At 42.3% G+C, this 22,370-nt stretch overlaps 2 protein-coding genes across 2 annotated transcripts in view; one reads left to right on the top strand and one right to left on the bottom strand.

Annotated features, from left to right (window-relative positions):
* LOC119500475 (GRIP and coiled-coil domain-containing protein 2) overlaps positions 1-22,370 on the top strand; it is a 23,321-nt gene extending 951 nt beyond the window's left edge. The window contains exons 2-24 of the mRNA XM_037790199.1: positions 48-110; positions 254-338; positions 426-505; positions 625-729; positions 840-1,335; positions 2,325-4,156; positions 4,685-4,748; positions 4,875-4,975; positions 5,241-5,339; positions 6,156-6,275; positions 7,652-7,816; positions 8,045-8,149; positions 8,870-9,032; positions 9,736-9,836; positions 10,069-10,146; positions 10,586-10,723; positions 11,252-11,373; positions 12,026-12,202; positions 12,319-12,527; positions 15,362-15,589; positions 16,119-16,258; positions 19,499-19,700; positions 19,918-22,370. Of these exons, the coding sequence (XP_037646127.1) occupies positions 48-110; positions 254-338; positions 426-505; positions 625-729; positions 840-1,335; positions 2,325-4,156; positions 4,685-4,748; positions 4,875-4,975; positions 5,241-5,339; positions 6,156-6,275; positions 7,652-7,816; positions 8,045-8,149; positions 8,870-9,032; positions 9,736-9,836; positions 10,069-10,146; positions 10,586-10,723; positions 11,252-11,373; positions 12,026-12,202; positions 12,319-12,527; positions 15,362-15,589; positions 16,119-16,258; positions 19,499-19,700; positions 19,918-19,991 (4,947 nt within the window). The 3' untranslated portion in view covers positions 19,992-22,370. The remainder of the gene's footprint in view (positions 1-47; positions 111-253; positions 339-425; positions 506-624; positions 730-839; positions 1,336-2,324; positions 4,157-4,684; positions 4,749-4,874; positions 4,976-5,240; positions 5,340-6,155; positions 6,276-7,651; positions 7,817-8,044; positions 8,150-8,869; positions 9,033-9,735; positions 9,837-10,068; positions 10,147-10,585; positions 10,724-11,251; positions 11,374-12,025; positions 12,203-12,318; positions 12,528-15,361; positions 15,590-16,118; positions 16,259-19,498; positions 19,701-19,917) is intronic.
* Positions 17,347-18,830, bottom strand: tmem223 (transmembrane protein 223). Its single transcript, XM_037790210.1, has one exon. It carries the CDS (start codon positions 18,234-18,236, stop codon positions 17,490-17,492), a length of 747 nt encoding a protein of 248 aa, XP_037646138.1. The 5' UTR covers positions 18,237-18,830; the 3' UTR covers positions 17,347-17,489.

Here is a 22,370-nt window from a genome sequence, read left to right as displayed (position 1 = left end):
CACCTAGTTGCGTTTGTCATTTCTTCTTTTTCCCTTCACTGAACCAGGACCCTCCAGGAACCGGAGCAGAGTCTGCGGCTCCATCACCTGCAGGTGCAGCCAAGTCAAAGGTACTACACATCTACAAGCACAGTATTGCTCAAAGAGGCTATCAAAATCTGTATTACGTGTCTTGATATGCATAAACACGATTCATTGTTAGGTATGTATTGGTATCATGCTTCTCTCTTCTCTTTATATTTTTTATTCCCAGCTGGACACACTAGCCAAAGATGACCTTATTAAGTTTGCCAAGAAGCAGATGGCTGGCATGCAGAAGATGAAGAGCAGATGCGCAGGTAAGCTATAAATGCTATAAAAGCTTGGGTTTGGCTCTGTGGGCAAATAGTGTGACAAGTATGTGTGACATTATTTCCTCCTTTCAGATTTGGAAAAAGAAGTTGAATCCCTCAAACGGCAATCCAAAAACAATAACAACTGTTCAGATGACTCCACTCTGATACAGGTTTGTTCATAGGGGGGCAGTTCATCATGTGTCTTCTCATGAATATTCCTCTGTTTACAAGCTGTACTTCATTTTCATACGTGCATCATGCAAATCATGTGGGTGTGTGTTTGTAATAGGAGCTGACTGAGAGGATGGATGCCTTACTACTGGAGAAGGCAGAAACTCAGCAGAGTCTTTCACTATCTCGTAAAGATTTAGAGAAGACTAAACAGCAAGCCAAGGTGAAATACAATACAAATACTGTATGATGTGTACCACTGGTTAATTAGCCCGTTTCCCAGAACACTCTTAACATTTATTGATGCATGTGCATAACTGTTATTTTGCGCAGGGTGATCTTGTGGGACTGCAAGGAGAGCTTGAACGTGTAATAGAAGATCACCAAAGGAAGATCAAGACCCTAGAGAGCAGCATCGAGGAATCCAACAACAAACACCAAGAAGAAGTGGCTTATTTCCAGAAATTACTGAAAGAGCGAGAAGAAAGTGACCGGGAGAGGGAGAGTGAAAGAGAGAGGGCTGAACACGCCAGTGCAAAAAAGAGCAATGAAGAGGGCCGCCCTAACTTAGAAGCTCAGCTGGAAGCCCTTCGAGCGGAACTGGAAGCGATCAAAGAGCGAAAATCCCAGGAGACGGCCGAGGTGCAGGAAAGCCACCAAAGGGAGTTGACAGAGGCCCAGCAGGAGGTGGAGAACCTGAAGGAGGAGCTGGCTCAAAAGAATCTGCAGCACGAGGAGGAGATGAGGGCTCTGGAGGAGGACTGTGAGATGGAGAGGGAGCGTCTCCTGTTGCTGCACGATGAGCTGACCGAGCAGCTCGCTCTAAAAGGTAATCTCCGGGTCTGAGAAGTGAAGCCAATGCGGAAGTGCCTTAAACTTGCATTCTTTCTAATAGCCAGCAGGGGGCGACTCCTCTGGTTGCAAAAAATAAGTCTGATTGTATAGAAGTCTATGAGAAAATGAGCCTACTTCTCACTTGATTTATTACCTCAGTAAACATTGTAAACATGAGTTTATGGTCTCAATCACTAGTTTCAAGTCTTCTTCTTCTTGACGTCACAGTGACTACGTCCACTTCTTATATACAGTCTATGTCTGCAACTAAGGGTTATTTTTATTATAGATTCATCAGTTGAATATGTTTGAAATCAATAAATTGTAATATATTTACAGTCAACTTGAAGCCATGTTAGAGGACACCTAACTTATTGCAGGCTGTCTCCACATTTTACTGACTAGTATGATTTTTTAATTATATATGGTTATTCTCAAGGCTATGGCATAACTAAACTAATTAATTAATTAAAACCAGGTTTGGTAATCTTCTTCAAAAACATTTTTGTTATATTTGTTGAAATTCTCTTTACATCCCGACAGCAATCAATAAATCAAATACTCAAAAAAGGAAAGAAATCTGGTATCTTTGGCTGTCGCAGGACTGTAATAACGAGACAATAGCCATGTTCTTTGTATATGTTCATAATGATAATGTTGGGGTAGTCGCTTTGTAGGGAGGCCTGAAGGGACAGACTGTCAGTGTTGCCAACTAGACGATTTTCTTAATTTAGGGACTTTTGAAGCTAGTGCTGCTAACTGCTTTCATTGGAAAAGAGTTGGCAACACTGGGCTTGGTTTTTTGGTTGGATCATTTTTAAAATCTGGTGTACTTTTGCCTGTTTTCAAGATTATCAACTCTAGCTTTAATGAATAGAAACATTTTAATTGTAGTATTACATTACCCAAGTTTTTATGTTTACGTCATTGATTAGATGGGAACTAAAATGACTTTCCCAGCTAACATTACCCTCATTTTTCCAGACAGCTACCTGCAGGATGTGCAGGAGGAAGATGAGGAACCTTCCCGCAGGTCAGGCATCGCCAAAATGCTGGAGCTGTCTACCTGCAGTCAGGTTGACTCCAGCCTTGGCGACGGAGAGGAGACGGAGACCGGACGAGTGAGAGCAGCCATGGAAGACCTTCAAGCCCAGAGTACCATGCTACAGGATGAACTCACCCTGCTCAGCAATGTGAAGGGAGAGCTCGAGGCAGAGCTGGAGAAGACCAGGGAGGAGTTTCAGATGGAGAGAGAAGAGCTGGAGTTCAAAATCAATGAGTTGCAGATGAGCCGGGAAAGTGCTCCCAGTGACCCAGCCGCAACCCTGGACCCTGACCAACAAGAAGACCAAGGAGAGTCTCAGCAGCAGAGTGAAGCACACAAAGACGGATGTGAATCAGCAATCAGCCCCTTGAATCCAGAGGAGCTGAGGGCCCAGTGTGAAGCCTTGACTGGAGAGAGAGACTCTGCCGTGGCTGAGTGTCAGCACATGAGAGACATACTGCAAGGTGTGGAGACAGAACTGGGTGAGAAGACGACTAATTTTGTCCTTCAGTACAAAGCCATGAAGGAGCAGGGGGCTAATACTGTACAGGAACTCCAAGAAAAGATGGAACACCTCAACCAGGAGAGGGATGAACTGTTGGAGAGGGTGGGAGAGGTAACAGAGGAGAAAACCACTCTGATGAAGAACCTGCAAGACCTGAAGCTGAAGCTGGAAGGTTCTGCAGGCGAGGACCAGAAACTCCGGTCGTCTGTAGAGGAGCTGAAGCAATCTGTGGAGGAACTGAACAGGCAGAATGAGGAGATCCTCTCCCAACTGCAGATGAAGGAAAACACGACTCAAGACCTGGAAGAGATGGTCAACACGCTGACTGAAGAGCGAGACAAGATACAGTCCCAGCTTCAGCACAGAGATGAGGAAATGCAAAAGCTGAACAACGAGAAAGCAGAAGAAATCGAGAGGCTGCTTGAAGAGAAAGAGAAAGAGGCACTTCTACGTAGAGATGAGAGCGAGAAGAAAAAAGAGATGGAGGATGAGGTTCAACATCTAAAAGAGGAGGGGGAAAAGATGGAGGAGAGCCTGAAAGAGGAGGTGGAAAGAAGGCAGGAGACAGTCTCTGCATTAGAGCTGACTATTAAAGAGCTCTCTGCAGAAAAGGCTGACCTCCACCAGAAATTGGAACAGGCATCTTCTGGGCTTTCCAATACCCAGGAAACAAGGGAGCTTATGGGCTCCAAGCTGGCCGCCCTGGAGGCTCAGCTAGAGCAGGAGACATCTGAGAGGAATCAGCTAGAGGCAAAGTTGAAATCACTAGCAGAGGAGGCAGAGCAGGCCCGCACCACCATCACAGCTCTGGAAGAAAACCAGTCTGAAGTCCTCAGAAACTCCACAGAAGAAGTTGAGGAGCTCCGAGCACGCGTCGATGAGCTGGAAAAGGAGAGGGGGCTGTTGAGGAGTGGTCTCGAGGAGGCTCAAGGGGTAATAGGATTGGAGGAGGTGGAAAAGGAGCTCCAGGCTCGTATCGCAGAGCTGGAACAGGAGAGGAGCATGTTGAGAAACAACCTGGAGGAGGTGGTGAAGGACACCGAAGGGCTGCAGAAAGACCTGGAGGACATGAAGTCAGTCAATGAGAAGATGAACGAGGAGAACCAGAGACTGCAGGCTCACGTTTCTCTGATGACTCAAGAGAAAGAGGAGAAGGAGGAAGGGGAAATGGAGAACATGGAGAAAGAGAGAAGAGAGCTCAAAGAGCAGCTGACGGAGAAGGATTCACTCACATCTCAGCTGAGGAGCGAGCTTGCTGCTCTCCAGGTTAGTGGAGCTCCTGATGTGTCCTCTTAGAAAAGCCGTCCACTAGTTTGTGCATAAGAAATGGGAATTTGACGTGATTATAGTCAATGATCATATTCTGCTAAATAATCAAAATAATTAATTGTGATTGACCGTATTTTGCTTTAACTGCCTTTTCTTATAGCGCCATTGGGAATTACCAAAATATTACTAAAAGTCTGTCTCAGTTTTATTGACAAAATAAGCTGTAGATTAACTGATAGATAAATGAAATGTTTCTTTTAGCTCTAGAAATATTGCAGTTGTTATTTTCTGTAACTTGAAGGAGAGTTGGGTTTATCCACTCCACATCCAATTATAGAGGAAAAAAAACAAATGCATGTGAATTTTTGTGGAATATTTCTCTCATGGAAATGATGCAAATGTTTGAATATTAGCACAAAAATTAGATGTTGGCCGCTTCAAACCACAAACAATGCTTCCTTTAAAAAAACAACGATGATTGACATTTTAAGTGTTTTTTTCTTCTTTCCTACTTTTCTCTCCCAGGAGTCTGCTGCCCAGTCTGCTTCCTCTGAGGAAAATGCAGCCTGCGAGATCACACAGAAAATAGGTGACACTTGTTGTCATTTTACTAACTAATGGCCCTTCAAAAAACAATTTAGTTTGCCTGCTCATTGGAGCAGGTGATAAATAATAGATGATAAATCCTGAATGTTGTAACTGCTGCTCCCCTCAGCTCTGCTGGAGAACGAACACAAAGAAAAGGACCAGAAGATGAACAAAATCAAAGCAGTTGCCATCAAAGCAAAGAAGGAGCTGGAAACCAGTAAGAAAAAGGTAAATTTCTGAACTGTAAATGTTAGTTTGCTATCCTTTATTTAACAACATGAATGTGGCATTTGAACAAAACAAAGTAAATACACATGAGTTTACATATTACTGTGTTTCCTGCTTATTGTTTAATCAGAGGAATACATTATAAGCAATGTTTCAAGGTCAGGACACTCAATAAATATTGATAGAGATCGTATAAGATTATACTTTTTCCCCTCCGTGCTTGTACATGGCTAAATCCACAATTTATTTGACTTTTTTTTTCCAGGTTGCTTCCCTCAAGGAAGAAGTAGAGTCACTGAAAGCTGAGAGGGAGAAAGTGAGCAGCTCTATGAAAGATATCATCCACGGGGCTGAAGGCTACAAGGTAGGCGACTATGTGGGACAGAAGTATCAGTGACTAAAAGTTATTTCCACAAAGACGTTGATGCAAATAGCTGCTGGCAGGTGAAGACATCAGATCTGCAAAACCAGAACTATTCAGGAACTTGTTTTAAGATCGCTGGCCATGCATTCATTTAATTTATCCAACTCAGTATCCAACATACGGCGGTTACAGGTGATAACAAGCTGATTATCAAATACCGACAAAGACCAAAGTTAATTGTCATGTTTAAGTAAATTAATCTAGAGTTTTGCCCACATCCTCTAGCGCCACCCAACTGAACTCCTGTTTCCAGATTAATTGAAATGCTCGCTTTCACTTCAGCTCATAAGCTTTGTCTTTTCCCGAAGCCATTTTCTCGTGAGCGCCCGATCGATGTGCGACTCTCAACAGAGATGAGAAGGAAGCGAGATGACTCAAGTTTACAGTTTAGTTTATTTTTTAGAGCACATTTAAAAACAACAAAAGTTGACCAATGTGCTGTACAGTGGTTAAACATTTTATTAATTATATTCCTTCCTAATTTGTTGCTAATAGGCAAGTGTAAGCAAGCTTGCTCTGAAACAGACCTTTTTTCCTGATGTCACTCCCAGAGGTCTCCATAAGCGTCCCCAAGGCTGCACTGTGCTTTATGACTGTGTCTCCATTAGAGGAGAAACCAGTCTGCTGTGTCTAATGAGACTTTTGTCCCATACTCAAATGTAAATGCAGCTGATATCTGAGATGCATGGTGTTTACCTTCACTGAGCTCTTCCAGTAATGAATGAGTATACGTTCTGTGTGTGTTTGTGTGTGCAGAACCTGCAGATAGATTACGACGGGCAGACGGAGCAACTGGATAAAGAGAGAGAGAAGGTGGAGGAGGCCGAGAGACAGATCGCTGAGCTGACCAAACGACTCAGCAGTGCTGTCACACAGGTAACACAAACACACGCTCAATCACACACATCGCCACTAACAAACACACAAACTGCCTTCACCCTTCGGTAAATCTAAGCAGTGCCACTTTGTCCAGCAATACATCTCTCCAATACTTCTCTCATAACTCAGTTTCCATCTGATTTACAGTGAGTCGTTTTAGCCAGCGACACTTTACCCGGCTACGCTCGACAGCCAACAAATAGCCCATCAGATGTGACTGGGTGAGCTGGGGAGAAATTGTGTTTATATATACTCCTCTCCCCAAGCTCATAACTGTTTCTTTCCAATGAGAGAACAACAGGCAGGTAAATGGAGCGGAGTATAGCCTCCATCTGCTGTGTGCCAGCGCAACACCATTTTCTGAGACACAGGTTTACTCTTGTGTGCGCTCATGGGTCTCAGGGGGGGGCAGACAGACTGAAAGCCAGTCAGGGATCTAAGAGAACGTCTGGACATCTCTGTTTACCGATCATAGCTTCAGTGTTTGGCTGACAGATGATGGGAGGTAGCTGCTGCTGCTGTTTCTGGTTCAGTTTTCCTTGCAGAGAAAGTCCTCAGAGCCTGCCGCTGTCAGATTTGCATGAATGACTTTCAAACGTGTCACGTGTGTTCAAGCAGGTTTGGCGTATTTGTCTACATGTGCATTTTCAGGGGAAAACCTTGAATCTGAAATAAGTAAAACCGCATTCTGTCTTTTCAGTGGGATCTAAAAAATATTATAGAATATTCTCAACTCATAAAGCAATCAGTAACACCTACTGTAACTTAACACAGGGAAATCATCTAAACTTGCTGATATGTAAGGGATAATGTACAGATAATGGTCATTGTTGTGTCCCGCTAGCTAGCTGTACATTATCGATTATCGATTATTACACGGCTACTTACTTGAGAAATCGATAATTTGACACAAAAATGGTCCTCCAGAGTCCAACATCAGAGTTGCGGCCATAGCAACGGTCTGTTATACTTCACAGTGGTCTGCTATAAAGAACTAACAGACCGTAGAATGCTGTGATTGACCAATCAGAATAGAGTATTCAACAACGCTGTGTAATAATGTGAAATAAATCACAGCTAAATACAAATATCACTGTAGCTCATCATTAACCAGCTTGGTACCAGATGGGTATCAAATTACGTAGAAAAAAAGGTATCAAATGAAGTACTCTATTGGTATCAGTATCACTTTAAGGGTACTGGTATTGTTAAACGAGCCCTAATAGATGTAACCCCTTGTTTCATTTCACAATTATCATTAAATCACATTTTCTCTATTGTAAATGCCTTCCTGAGATGTTGTCATCTTGAAGATGCACTGTAAGTGTATCACACGACTGGGGTAGTAACATGAACTGTTTCTGCTTTTACAGACGGAGACCCTAAGCAGTGAGAAGGAGGACCTGCTGGCTGGTATGGAGACCATGAGGAGCGCTGTGAGGCAGCTGGAAGCCCAAAACCAGGAGCTTCAAAGACAGTCGGTCAGTCTGGACAGAGACCTGCTGACTGAGAGAGCTATGAAAGAACAGAAGATCAAGGTAGAAATAAGGAGAGATGGATACTCTGTACTACTGTTGTGTACAAATCGGAGGTCATGCCAACTGTTCCTAATTTAGTATTTTAGCTGATCTTATAGTAGAGCCACGTACGGTGGGTAACACTTTAGACAGAACTTGTTCAAAGTATATGAAGGTTGATAATATGAAATGTACAGTATGTACATACTGAAAACCTTTTTGTGTGTGTGTGTTTGCTTGTTTCTCCAGGACTTGTCATCTGCCATGAAGGAGGTAGAAGAGCTGACAGCTCAGCTCCGCAAGCAGCAGCAACAGTCTCAGCAGACTGCCCAGGAGCTGGAGCAGCTACGCAAGGTACACATACACAATCACACACAGCTTCTCAGACACTAGAGTCTCTGAAGGCCTGTCCAGTCAAGCGACTGGACTTGTGATGGCCGGCCTGCAGCTACAGCAGCACCTCTCAGAGAGAAAGAGAGCAGTTGTAGCCCACAGCACCAGAGCTGTTGTTTCTTTTCCATTAGTGGAGAACTACATAGTACAGCAGAGTACACGGATGCTGCCAGGAGGCCTGACTTCACGTCATGTGTCCACGTTGTTAGTACCAACAAAACAGTACCCAACAAACAGTATTTTTGAGTTTGATACGATAGTGAATTTTCAGAAACAGAATATTTGAGTGGTGTACTGTTACAAGAGGGATTTAAATCAAATCCTTCGCATTTGATTGGACCGCTTAAAAGTAAGTGGGCTTCGAATGTATTGCGCTATGGGGTCTTGTCTAGAAGGTAACCCACAAATTGCAAAATCCAAACTGAAATCTGCAAAAACTCACTGCCCGACGACCTTAACCTTAACTATTTGAGGGATTTGCTGCATGTCGTCCCCTCTCTCTCCTCCTTTCAAGACTGTCACTGTCTCTAACAAATGAAGGCAAATAAGCCAAAAAAGAATTCTTCATTCTAAATCACTTTTTTCCCTGCTAAAAGTTTGAGATAAATGACGTGACTGGCGCGTAGATGAGGTTTTAGCTTTGTTCCCTGTAATGACGTCGCGTGTTGTCTCTGCCTCTAGGAGGCGCAGCAGAGCTCTCTGCTGGACATGGAGATGGCCGACTACGAACGCCTGGTGAAGGATCTCAACGCCAAACTCTCAGATAGAGATGAGCGTGCTGAGGATTTAAAGGCTCAGATAAACACACTGACCCAGAAGGAGGACACACTCAAACAGGAAATCGGTATGTATGAGACATTTACACTCTTTAACACAAAGATTAATACTTCTACAAAGTGAGCTGGGATTGGCTCCAGCTCCCCCGCGTGCGTCCCTCTAGGATAAGCTTGTTAAGCTGAAGGACGGATGTATAATTATTTAGAAAATGCATGATAATAAAACATACCAGCTATGCACTGTTGTTGGTTCACAGCACATATTTGAAGATTGATCAGACCTACAGTATACAACCTGTGTGTTATTCACCAATTCTACATTAAATATGCAAAAAATCAAACTGCATCAGAACCATCAAATCAGAGAGGATGCTATTGCAATAGTTGAATTGTGATGTGATGAAGGCTTGGAGAAGGAGAAGGAGGAGCGAAGACGGGCAATGTACAATGTACTCTAGGTCCTTTTATATAGACTAAGTAATATATACTGCAGGTCTGATGTTAGTGCACAGTTTTAGGTACTTGTTCACTAATGGTAAACATTTATTATTCCTGCAGAGCCCTAATGATTTACTGTCTACCATGTAACTGCAGGGCCCTCTGTTGCGTGTCATTGTTCTGTCTCTCTTTATGTTTCCCGTCAAGCTGTGAAATAAAGGAAAATACTGAAAAAGTGTCAGTACAGTATGTATTTCACCTCAACCATTTGTATGTGTCTGTGTGTTCGCGTGTGAACATGTACCTGCTGTGCATGTCTGTTTGTGTCTCCAGAGGCTTTGAAGTCCCAGCTGGACCAGGGGGAGGAGAAGACCTCCAAGATGAAACAGCTGCTGATGAAGACCAAGAAGGACTTGGCCGATGCCAAGATGCAGGTCTGTTTCTGTGTGTGTGTGTGTTTGTAAGTGTGTCCCGCAGGATTTCCTGTTACTGTGTGTAACGTCGCTGCCTGATGAATGTAAATAGTGCTATGCAACCATGTGTGAGCATGATTGTGGGGGAGGCCTTGAAGATGTTGGGAATAGTTAATCATTTGTGTGTGTTGTTGTGTTTGCTTATATTGGTGTATGCATTTAAATTTGTGTGTGTGTGTGTGTGTGCGTGCAGGAAAGCTCCCTCATGGTGGTGCAGGCCTCTCTGAAAGGAGAGCTGGAGGCGAACCAGCAGCAGCTAGAAAGCTCCAAGGTAACACAGCAAAACATCTCTCAGCGGTGCCTTTTGATAAAATATGTAGTTTTGTAAATCAACATTTCAGTTCCACACAAGTCACTAGGGCTGCATCTAGTGATTATTTTCATTTTTGATTGATCTGTCGATTATTTTCTTGATTAATCGATTAGTTGTTTGGTCTATAAAATGTCAGAAAATTGTGAAAAATGTCGACTGGTGTTTCCCAAAGCCCAAGATGACGTCCTCGACGTCTTTTTTTGTCCAAAACTCGGTTTACTGTCTTTGAGGAGTAAAGAAACCAGAAGATATCCATATTTAAGAAGCTGGAATCAGAGAAATTTGACTTTTTTTTTCTTAAAAAATAACTCATATCAAAATTGCTGGCGATTCATTTAATTGATTAATTGTTGCAGCTGTACAAGTCACATATTAAAGTTTGTGTTTGTGCGTTAAGATCGAGGTGTGCGGACTCACGGGTGAGCGCCATCGTCTTCAGGAGCAGCTGAGGTCGACGTTGGATCAGCAACAGAGAACCAGCAACTCCCTGCAGCAACGCATCAACAGCCTGCAGCAGGAGAGAGACACTGCTAAGGTACACACACACACACACAGGGTTCGACTGACCTTCCTCCATCCACACACCTGTAGAGCACATACAGTATACTCTCACTGAACAGCTCCACCAGAGTAAAGAGCATTGCTCAAGAGCACATCTATAGGAGACACTTCCAACGTTGATGAATTACTGTGAAGGTTGCACCAGCTCGTGCTCAGAGAGCGGCAATATACAGGACTGAAACTCGTGACTATTTTCATTATTAATCTCTCAATTACTCACGATTACTCATTTAATCTTTACAATGTCAAAACAATTGTGAAAAATGCCTGTTTCAAGTTCCAAGTGCCCGAGGTGACAACTTTTAATTGATTGTTTGATTTGACTAACAGTTAAAAAAACTCCTATTTGAGAAGCTGAAACCAGCAAATGTTTTGCACTTTTGCTTTATGAATGATTTAACAGTTGATGATCAAAATTTGTTTTCTCAACTGATTTTATGTCAAATGACTAATTAAATTTAATTCACTGCATATCTCTGCTTAATCTTTGTGCTGATTCCAGACTGAGCTCACGGCAACATCTGGCGAGTTTGAGGGTTACAAGGTGCGAGTCCACAATGTGCTCAAACAGCAGAAGACTAAAACCACGGCTCAGAGTGAAGGAGACTCTGTTAAAGTAGAGAGGTAAGGACAACACCTGTATGATAAATATGTATGATAAATATGTATGATAAATATGTATGATGAATATGTATGATAAATATGTATGATAAATATGCATGATAAGCGAAGGTGCAGGGAGGCAACCAGAAAGGGTGATGGTGAATTGCATGACCTGACATCAAAACACACACTCAGGATGATACCTGAATGCAGGTTGACTGAAAGGGTAGCTCCGGTATTCAGCGCTCTCCCTCAATACTGGAACAGTTTCAGAAATTGTTGTCCCTATTAGTCAGTTAGACACAACATGGGAAAATCAGGTTACCCGAAGTTACCCTTTAATAGCTACATGGTAATAAAGATGTTTTTAAACCAAAACAAATAAATAATTACTTTATAACAAAAGCCTTTTACCAATAAAAGCCTTAATACCAATGCTGGGATCAGGTCTGATAACACAGCTTGCTCTTTCACTAAGATAATATACAGAGGGTGGGCAAGATACAGGACATATCACATGAGAAAGAACTTGAATGTTAATGTAATGAAATCACAGGTACTAAGGCAGCTACTCAATGGGGCATATTAAAGTGAACACTAATTAGTAGTATGTGCCAGTCAACACTGTATGAGTGATATGGATATAATGAATATGTGGCGGGGTGTCTGGCAGGGAGCAGTTGTCCTCTCAGTTGGAACAGCTGAGGTCCAGGCTGACAGAAAGCCAGCAGAGCCTCCAGAGCAGCACCACAGAGCTGCTGCAGCTCCAGACCGAACACGACACTCTGCTGGAAAGACACAACAAGATCCTCCAGGAAACCGTCAGCAAGGAGGCCGAGCTACGCGAGAGGTGAGCCGGCTGGACCCTGGCTTGTCTAGAATTTAAGAGTGCTTTTCTGTCATACGCCATTCCTGCTGATTCTCTACTAAATGAGTCTCTTCTTTTAATTTCCTCTCCACCTCCAGGCTGCTGTCAGTGCAGTCGGAGAACGTGGCTCTGAGGTCAGATCTGTCCCAGGCTCAGACTGACCTGTCTTCCCAGGTCGAGGCCCAGCGTCAGACCTACAGGGAGCAGCTGAGGAAGCTGCAGGATGACCACCGGGCCACTGTGGAGACCCTGCAGGGTCAGCTGACCCGCGTCGAGGAGCAACTCTTCATTCTGCAGAGCCAGAACAGTAAGCGTGGAGGCAAATGAAAAACTTGATCCATTTAAATTAGGGCTGTCAAAGTTAACGTGATACTAACGCAAATTTGTTTTAACGCCACTAATTTCTTTAACACATTAACTTAATCTTAAATTAACGCATTAACTTAATCTTAATTAAGTATTTTAATCGATTGCCAGCCCTAGTTTAAATCAATCGGGCAACAAGTACCTGATGGTGTACATGAAGTAGCAGTGGAAACGAGTGAGGTAACAAATGTATCTGTTAAATTACGAAGCAGAATGATCCAACTCAACGGGTGCATGAATGGTATCATATAAAGAGATCCATCAAAGCATCAAGTGTGAAGAGAGATGAAGTTTTCTATCTTGTTTACTCTGTTTTTCTCTGAGAGGAATGATGGGAGAACAGAGGAAGGGGCATGTCAGTGTGTTTATCAGTATACCAGCACTGGAAGCTCATTCATCACCTCCCACACAGCTGCCCTCTGGAGTCAAACAGCAAACACACACATAGTTATGACTCAGAAAGGAAAGCGTGTGTGTGTGTTTCTGGCCAGGTGTTGGCGAAGCTCCTCAGCTCCGTTCCCGCCTCTCAGGGTGGCAGACAGCTCACTGTGGCATCTGGAGAGACTCATCATTAGCGGCTCAGAAATGCACGCCAGGATTAACCCGATACACGGGGCCAACGTTAGCCTTTACTGAAAGTCATATTTGAGCCTTTTAACCACTGTGTTTTGAATTTAATGGCAGTTAAAAGGCAGAAGGGTTCAACATCAGTGTCTTACTGGCCCTGTTGGGCAGGTGGTTCATAAAACTGCCGGCCCTTGGATCATTTTTACTGGCCTCATATTATCTTTTATGAATCAACTGTAACAAACTGTAAAATTGATCTATGTTCATTGTCATGTTTTTTCCCCCATTAACTCTTTAATCTAAACAATCAATCAGTACATAAACTACAAATACTAATTCCAGAAAGAGTCTTTTACAAGTTAGAAACAGGTGGTGGCAGCAGCTTTCTCTGCTGTTCTCTTTGTTGCTGGCTGTTGTCGTGGCTCTGCAGAGACTGTAGGGCACAGAGGAGGACTATGTAAGGCTCCAAATGGTTTATTTCTCTTTCTCTGTTAAGGCAACATTTATATCAGTAAAGATGTTCCCCTCCCTAAGTAAACCATTTGGAGCCTAACAGTGTGCAAACATGCTCTATACGATATCCAGAGCACTAATATAGCATCAAACAACTACTAGCTATGTAAAGATTTAGAGGAGTAATGTCTACCTGAGCAGATAATGAAGTCACTCTCTCTCTCTGTGTGTTTTGTATTCCGAGCTTCTCCGTGCTTTGTTGACGCAGCCGGGCTGGCCGTGTGTGCCTTTTAGTGCATGTGAGCATGCCCCTCTGGATGGGTCTCAGGTTAACACTGTTTGTTCTGTCAGCAGTTTTGCTGTCGTTTCCACCGTTAGGGCTGTTAGCTATGATCCGCCGGTTCAGCTGTCGCCATGTTGAGAGCCATGCAGAGGCAATAGAAATGCTCCCAATCTCGCATTTAGCACTTTTAATTTTCTTGTCTTGCACCTGAGTATTTTGGTCTGGATGTGAGCACACTTGGTCCCTCTTCTGCAGAGACTGTGCTCCGTATTTATCTGTGTTTCAGGAAATTAATTCTACTATGAATTGGTGTCCTGGAGCTTTCTTTTACCACTACAGCTTGATTTATATTGACTCTGTCCTCCTGAGTGTTGAGCCTGTAACATATTTGATTGATTAGATATGTGCACATGATATAACAAGGAGTGTTGTGTAAAGAGTCAGGAGGAGGATAAGAAGTAGCAACAACATGCAGACGCAGTATTACAGGCTAAAGATGTTTTGTTTTTTTCTGTTAGCGTTACCACACTTGTCTGCTCTCACGTTTACTGTTCCAGCTGGGGCTTTCTACTGACCTCGAGCTATCGGGAAACTGTCAGCCTAAATATTAGTTTTTCTGAATCCTGATCAGACTACAAACTCTAATGCATTTACACAAACAAACAAAAACAGAGATATGCATGTAGCGGGACTCCTCACTCAGCTGCTCGTGGAGAGGAGGTAGAGTAGCAGACTAGAGGTGGGAAGGTGAGGGGATTGGTTTAGCGTCTGGTCTTTTGTTTCAATTTGAGGTCCATTAATCATAATCTTCTCTTTTGTCCACCCACTCTCTCAAGCCCCTCACACACTTGTCGTCATTGTTTGTGCCAGTTGATGAACTGGTGAACACCAGAGTGTCTGGTGCCCCCTCATGTCACAATGAAGTAGGACACTGACTCACAACTTGGTGTTAAATTAAGGGATTCTGTTCAGTGTGAGGGGTTGATCAAACTGCTTCAGCACGGAGGCCAGAGGTGCTCTATGACCTCCAAAAACACTACATCCATAACATCCAAAAACACTACTCTCTACTCAAACTATTTCTTTATGTATTTGTAGCCCTTATTTATTTAGCTTCTGAATCATATCTGGGAAACATCAGGCAGCAAAAAATGAGAAAGATTGTTGTGTTTAATTTAACAAAAACATGCAATAATGGGGTTTTTTTGGCAATAATTTAAGAGTGGGTGTCCACAACAGTGGGGGATTGTGTTAGTCATGTTTGAAACTTAAATTTAAGATAACCTGCTGTGATTTTATCCAGTCTTAAAATTAATCCTAGTTTATGCAACCCACCCTTAACCAATTTTATTTTGAAATGTAATTTTCTGTTGTTTAACTCCATTCTCTGCTTTTTAACATGCTTCTATTCATCTGCTAAACAATGCATAACACAAAAATGTGTTCCTCTACCAACCCTTAAACTCTTTCAGGTTCAGTGGCGGTCCACTCCAGCCGTAAGCCCCTAACGTCAGACCCCCAGCGCAGAAACACTGACCAGAACCAGTCGGGGCTGGGACTGATGTCTCTCAGCGACCTCCAGTCGATGGCCAGGGAGGAGGGCGAGGGCATGGAGACTACCGAGACTGAGAGCCCTTCTGCTGCTCTCACGTCCCTGCCCTCTCTGGAGCAGCTTCTCACGTCCCCGGACCCCAAACAAGGTGTGTTTAAGACAGGAGGTGCACTTTGTAACAGTTATTCAGCTTTTAAAAGCAGTGTGTAAACCTGTCTCTCAGGTTGCATATTCAATTTCTGACCTAAACATGGCAATCATAGACAGTAGTTCATCACTAATGTAACTAACCTGTTGCCATCTTTGTTTGGGTCAAGGGATGGCAATTTGGAAATAGGTAAAAAAAAAATCAACTTCACTGTACACTATTAATTTATCTATTTTATTAACTATTGATAATCGATTCATCTTTTTTATTAAAAAAAAGAAAAAAAAAAGATGAATCGAATATAAAGTTAATTGTTGCAGCTCTATTGAAGATTATTAAAAATCAGACAACCTACTGAACATTTCTGAAAGCTTTCATTTATTTATGACTGTGACTCAAATGTGATAATTCATGCTATGTAATAAATAAAAGACATGATTAAATATGACTTGAGGCAAATCAGCTTCTATGCCCAGAACTTCGTCTAACTGTGATCTTTAACTTGTGTGTCTTTGGTTTTGGTCTCCAGAGCCTTTCGTGTGGACGGTGGAGCCTACAAAAGAAGAGCTGAGTCTAAAGCTGAGCACAGTCACGCGCAGTATGGAGCACATGAACGGCCTCCTGCATGAAACGGAGGCCACCAACGCTGTTCTCATGGAGCAGATCACTGTATGTATACGCACACATGTACACACGCATACATTCAGAAAACAAATCAGTTTAATTCCACAGCACATTCATTCAGACTGTTTCCTGTTATTTGAACAATTACATTTCAAATAACTCATTGTTTATTCTACGTGATTTTAAAAATGAAATCGTCAAGCCAATTTTATTATGCCTTCATATGGTTCCATCCGTACGTAAAGTATGTATGTTCTTCTGGTCCGTTCTTGTGAACACGATATCTCAGGAACGCCTGGAGGGAATTTCTTCAAATTTGGCACAAACAACCACTTAGACTCAAGGATTAACAGATTATATTTTGGTAGTCAAAGGTCACTGTGACCTCATGTCCGTCCCATACTCGTGATATCTCAGGAACGCCTTGAGCCAATTTCTTCAAACTGGGCACAAAAATCCACTTGGATTCTAGGATGACCGGATTAGGTTTTGGTGGTCACGTCCGGGGTCCTCCTCCAGGACGTGCAATAGATGTCGTGTGTACAGAGTAACCAACATAATAAAATTACAACATAGACAATACATATGACAGAAATGATACATATATTGTGAACATTAGGGCTGACCCGAAAGCTTTGAAGTTTCGACCGTTGCCGTGGTAATCAACCTCCAAATCAAATGCTTTTTTTTTTTTTTTTTAATATATAAGTATGTAGTAATAATAATGCAATAGCCCATGAAATAAGGAATAATCCCACATTATTTATGATTCATATTCAACATGAATTATTATTAGTTATTTCCGATGGATACCGCTGTTTGTTGTGTGTAGAGGTGTATGTGTGTACAGTAGTGCAGCAGTGGCACTGTCTAGGGCACTGAAACGGGGGAGATGGAGGCAGACAGACAGAAGAACATGTCAGCCTGCTGCGAAGCCCAAAAGATGGTATTCAGGACAGCCCAAGTGAACATGCAGTATATGAAAAGATGGAGGATGTAAAGCAGCTCCAGGTGTCGGCAAACAGATGGAGCCTGAGCAACGCAACCTCCTCTCCACCATGGAACCTGGACAGGCTACTAATAATAATGTATCTCTAATATAACACCTTTCCCTAAATGAACCTTTATGAGTCCACATTTGATCTCATAGATTTTATTTAATTGAAGAGACAATCAAACAGAAACTGACATTTTGTTTGTCAGCCATGTAAATCACATCCATGGACCAGTGTTATTGTTGTCCAACACAGTTTGACAACAGTTTAATAACCACAGCTTAAACTGGCCGGTAAGCCCCGACAGTGGTGTCAAACAGCCTGGCGTTGTTCACGGTCCCCTCTTTGTCCAGGAGGAAGTAGAACTTGTGCCCTTTGACCCTGAGGGGGATGAATGAGGGGGACTCGTGTCTGTGAGCGTGACAGGCCACCTGAGACAGGGGGACTGTTATCCTCCGGCCTCGGCCTGCTCCCAGAGGCGACTGTGTGGAGACTGTCACCATCCTGCCACCTTGGTGTAACACCACCTGGCTGACAGAGCGCCTGCAGAACAGCACCCCGAGCCCAACGACCCCTGCTCCCATGGCCAGGCACCCCAGGGTGAAGCCAAACCTCCAGCTGTTTGAGCCCAGGTTCATCTCAAAGCTCCAGATCCCAGCCAGCCCCATGGTGGTGGTGGTTGTTGTTGTGGTGCTGGAGGTGGTGGTGGTGGAGGTCTTGGCTGTCCCTCTCCCTGTGTCTCTGAGCCCGGTGTAAGCGAAGTGGCCCAGGTAGGTCCAGAAGAGGAGCTGTCCGCCGCAGAAGAGCGAGAGGAGCCGGAAGAAGCGGGTCCGGTCGTGCTGGAACAGGGTGACATCTCTGGAGGGCTGGGTGGAGGAGGAGAGGAGGCGGGCAGCCGGCTCTCTGTGGCGGCTTGAGTGAACGACCATCCGGCTGTACAGAGCTGCTGCCCGGTGAAGCACGCCGGACATGCTCCGTGGAGACTGCGTGGACAGCAGCGCCCCGCATAACAGCCGCTCTAAACCCATGTTTCACAGCGAGAAATGTCTTTAATCCTCCCACATATATTTGACCAGAGAACTATGATAGTAAACGCTATAAATAACGCGATAAATCGTTATCATAACTCGCGTTTTAACGCTTCTCTCCCAGCAACACCAGACAGCTGCAGCTCAGAGGACGCTGCCATACTTGTTATGTGTGACGTCAGGTGTCAGGCTACGGGAAGGAGCGCTGGACAAAATTAATTTCCGCTTTATGCTCAAGATCTTTTTTTTTTTTTTATTATTATAAAGAAGATGACTTTACAAATATTATCAATCATTTACACATAAAAAAGTAAATAAAAAAAAAGTTAGCAGAATAAATCATTCAATCATAAAAAAAAACATGAAATAGATTAAAAAAAAAAGATTAAGTGAGTTAGTTAGTTATAGGGTCAAATAACTTTCAAGAGACCAAACCGATGATTTGAGAGAATCAAGGTCTGAAATAATTTTTAAAAAATATTGCATCTAGCAAAGTGAAATTTTCATTTAAATTCAAGATTCAAGATTCCCTTTATTGTCAATTCACTGAGTATTTGCATCCACAGAAGGAAACTAAATATTGTTTCTCCCAGCTTCCGTCAGTGCATTAAAAAGGATAGAATAAATAAGCATTAAAATTAACAATATCTAAAAATAAAAAAATAAAATAAGTAAACGTTTCAGACACAATTTCACCTAATTTGCAGTTGTGTTTAGCGGAAGAGAAAAGTGCATTTATGTCCATAGTAAAGTGCTGTTTGCATTACTGTTCCAAAAATTGTCTTTCACAGGTGACTAGCTTTGAAAACTGTTTCTGTGTTAAGGCTGGGGGGTTGGATGTGAGTGTGTGTGTGTGTGGGGAAGTGTTATTGACATTACAGAGCTGTCCGTCAACGTCTGTTTTGAACATTGTCGTCACTACCGCAATGCATTGTGGGAAATTTATGCTGCTGCAGTGTCCAGCATTTGCATCATAAAGATGTACGACGCATCTCCACTTCCTCCCACTGTACAGTGGAGTGAAGCCAAATTATCCCGGAAACGGAAGCTGCCATCTTGAGATTTTGACGTCATTTAGAGCCAGAGTCTGCACAATTAAAACCAAACTTATCAGAAAAATGAACACTTGAACATACATCAGTGTGATAAGAACTACCTAAAATGACAGAAACCATCTTAGGGAAAAATGTATTTGACATTTACTTTGACTTTGACGCTTAGGGTTTAATTATTTAACGTGGCTGATGTGTTCTACCTGCTAGTTGTTGAAGAGTGAAGTGCGTCGTCTCGAACGAAACCAGGAGAGGGAGAAGAGTGTCGCCAACCTGGAGTATTTGAAGAACGTCCTGCTGCAGTTCATCTTCCTGCAGTCTGGCAGCGAGCGGCAGGCGCTTCTGCCCGTCATTCACACGATGCTGCAGCTCAGTCCAGAGGAGAAAAGCAAACTGGCTGCCATTGCTCAAGGTATGTGAACAGCAGGGGAACAGGTTTTGTAAATGCACACACACCCTAATTCCCTATAGATTATCTGTTAATCATGATTTCACACACACACACACACACACACCTTTTGTGTTAATCCCACACAAAATGTCTTTACATTTTTCTCTCCAGGTTATTGAATTGCTATAGGATATACTGTCAGTAATGTAATTTCTATTTTTTGATCTCCTTTGTGCAGGTGAGGAAGAGGGGACCGGATCTCAGGGCTCAGGCTGGAGCTCCTATCTCCACAGCTGGTCTGGGATCAGATAGACTTGATGATCAACCAACCCAACAAAAACAGTAGGAGCACAGTGTAAAGATGTTACTGGGTCTTTTTCTGCAAAAAAAACTGCACTAAGAAGTAATGATGTACATTTAAAATCCTGGCAAAAGTGGGAGGTTAACTGGGGCATTTACAAAATTTGGGGCACACCATATAAGGGACCAAGCAGTGCATCAGAAAATACTGAAGAAGTGTGTAGTAGAGATTAAACCAAATCATTTGAACACAAATACTGATTTGAATTTGCAGTGCAATAGTTACATTAGTCTCTTACCAATGAAAGTTAACTGTGACACATTTCTGTCTTCCTCACTCTTACTATTGACACGTGTATTTATAACAATATTTACTGGACATGAAGGTCACACTTCCTTGAAAAGGCATTATAAGGCATCATTAGCACTATGAAAAACATTGTATAATGTACAGGATGTGCACAAACTGTGAGAGGTGGATTGAATCAAGGGATTAACTGCGTAGTTAATAACATGATATAACTTGAATATCATTTTCAGATGTTTGATTACTTTGCTAGATTTGCCATGCCCTTCTAATGGGCTTGGACTGTGTTGTAAAGTTTGGACTATACTAGAGTTTTTGCTCTTTTGGTACAAATCACACATGTTTCACATTTCTTTCAACATTTTTTAAGGGAATGCTTAAATGTTTTTGAATATGTTTTTACTACCTTAGAGGTAGACATTTTTTCCATTCATTGCAGTATGAAAATTGACATGAAACATTTATTTTTTACTAGTTGTTGCCTGGAAGGTTTAAAAAAAGCCAAACTTAAATGCAACATGCTTTGGAAAACAATCAGCAGTAGCGAAGTTAAGTATGTGTGATTAAAACATGCTAAACCACTGGTGTGGTCTGTTTCCTGTATGTCTATCATAATCTCACTTCAAGTACAAAGGAGTGCATGTCTACATTCTCAGGTTCACCTGACTAACATGATTAATATGGAGTTATTTTAGTGTCTTTAATATGCAAGGAAACAGAATAGGTTTGAGAGCAAAATTATTGACATGCAATCAAAAAATGTTTTATGGCAAGTAAAATACATTTTTCATTAAAAATGTCAAAAAGTGTTCAAATCCAAAAGATTTTTTTGCTGTTTAGCTGAATCTCGTGGGCGGGACAGACACGTCTCTATTGGCCAGTCTTGATCAGAATGACAGCTTGGCAACATGCACTGATAGTAAATGAGTTTAAGGGTCCCCTTTGAAAATGGCTATGAATTTTTCCTCGCAATTTTTTAACGCTCATTAGTTAGCCTCCTTTTTGACAAGCAAGCATGACATGGTTGGTACTAATGGATTCTTTAGGTTTTCTAGTTTCATATGATGCCAGAATCTTCACTCTAGCTTTAAAACTGAGCCTGATACAACTTCCGAAAGATTGATTGCGTTAATGCGTTAAAGAAATGAGTTGCGTTAAAACGAATTTGCGTTAACTCTTATAATAAAAAAAAAAATTCTCTCTATTTTTGATTACAGTGTGGAAAGTTTTGCTCTCAAACCTCTTCTGTTTGATCTGATAATAAAGACACACAATTAACTCCATAAGAACATTATCATAACAGCATATTTATACTTTTTTCTGACTGATTTTGCAGTTGTTCACTAATGCCTCACATCCTGAAGTCAGGAGCAGTTATAATCTTCACTCCCTGAGTTTTGATTCATCATACCCTGTAGCGATGTTTGGTTTGTGATTTTTGTTCTGTGTAATTTGTTGTTACTGTTAGTTGTGGTTATTATTTAATGCCAAATTATGATTCAATCATATTGGGAATGCTTTGTGTTGTCTGTCACTTGTTGTGCTGCTGTAATCGCTGAACATGAAAGATTTGTTGCAACTTAATCTGCACAGCTGTTTTGTTGAAAGGACGGTCGTCGTGACAACAAGCACATCCTCCCTGCTAAAGTGTCCTTGAGCAAGACTCCATATCCATACCTATGGGTGTCTGACCATGACCTCTGACCTCCCTGTGGAGGTGGGGGAAAAGAAAAGACAATCCTGCACAGAAGCCCCCCCCCTCCATGTAAAACACACATCCACCCACTCTTACTCCGGTCCTACCAACGATGAAGATAACTGGCCTGTTCATTTTCTCATTCCAGTGGCAGCTTTATTTGTGATTCCTTCAGCATAAGTGAATGTATTTTTATCTACGGCTTTTATATTTATGTTGGTTAATGTCAGCAGGAGCTATGAGAGATTACTGTATCTATAAAATTAGATCTGTATAAGAATGAATGAGCATTTTACAGTATGTTAACCAGTTCACTAGAGACAGGTCTTGTTTATTTTCAGGCTATTTCCGACTGTAAACTAAAATAAAGTTAACATGGTTGAGAATG

This window comes from Sebastes umbrosus, chromosome 13 (genome assembly GCF_015220745.1).
Source record: "Sebastes umbrosus isolate fSebUmb1 chromosome 13, fSebUmb1.pri, whole genome shotgun sequence".
Taxonomy (NCBI): domain Eukaryota; kingdom Metazoa; phylum Chordata; class Actinopteri; order Perciformes; family Sebastidae; genus Sebastes; species Sebastes umbrosus.
This window is presented reverse-complemented; position numbering and strand designations above follow the sequence as displayed.

What these genes read in the sequence shown, in the direction of transcription:
- tmem223 (XM_037790210.1), bottom strand. Translation starts at nt 18,236, where the DNA reads ATGGGTTTAGAGCGGCTGTTATGCGGGGCGCTGCTGTCCACGCAGTCT.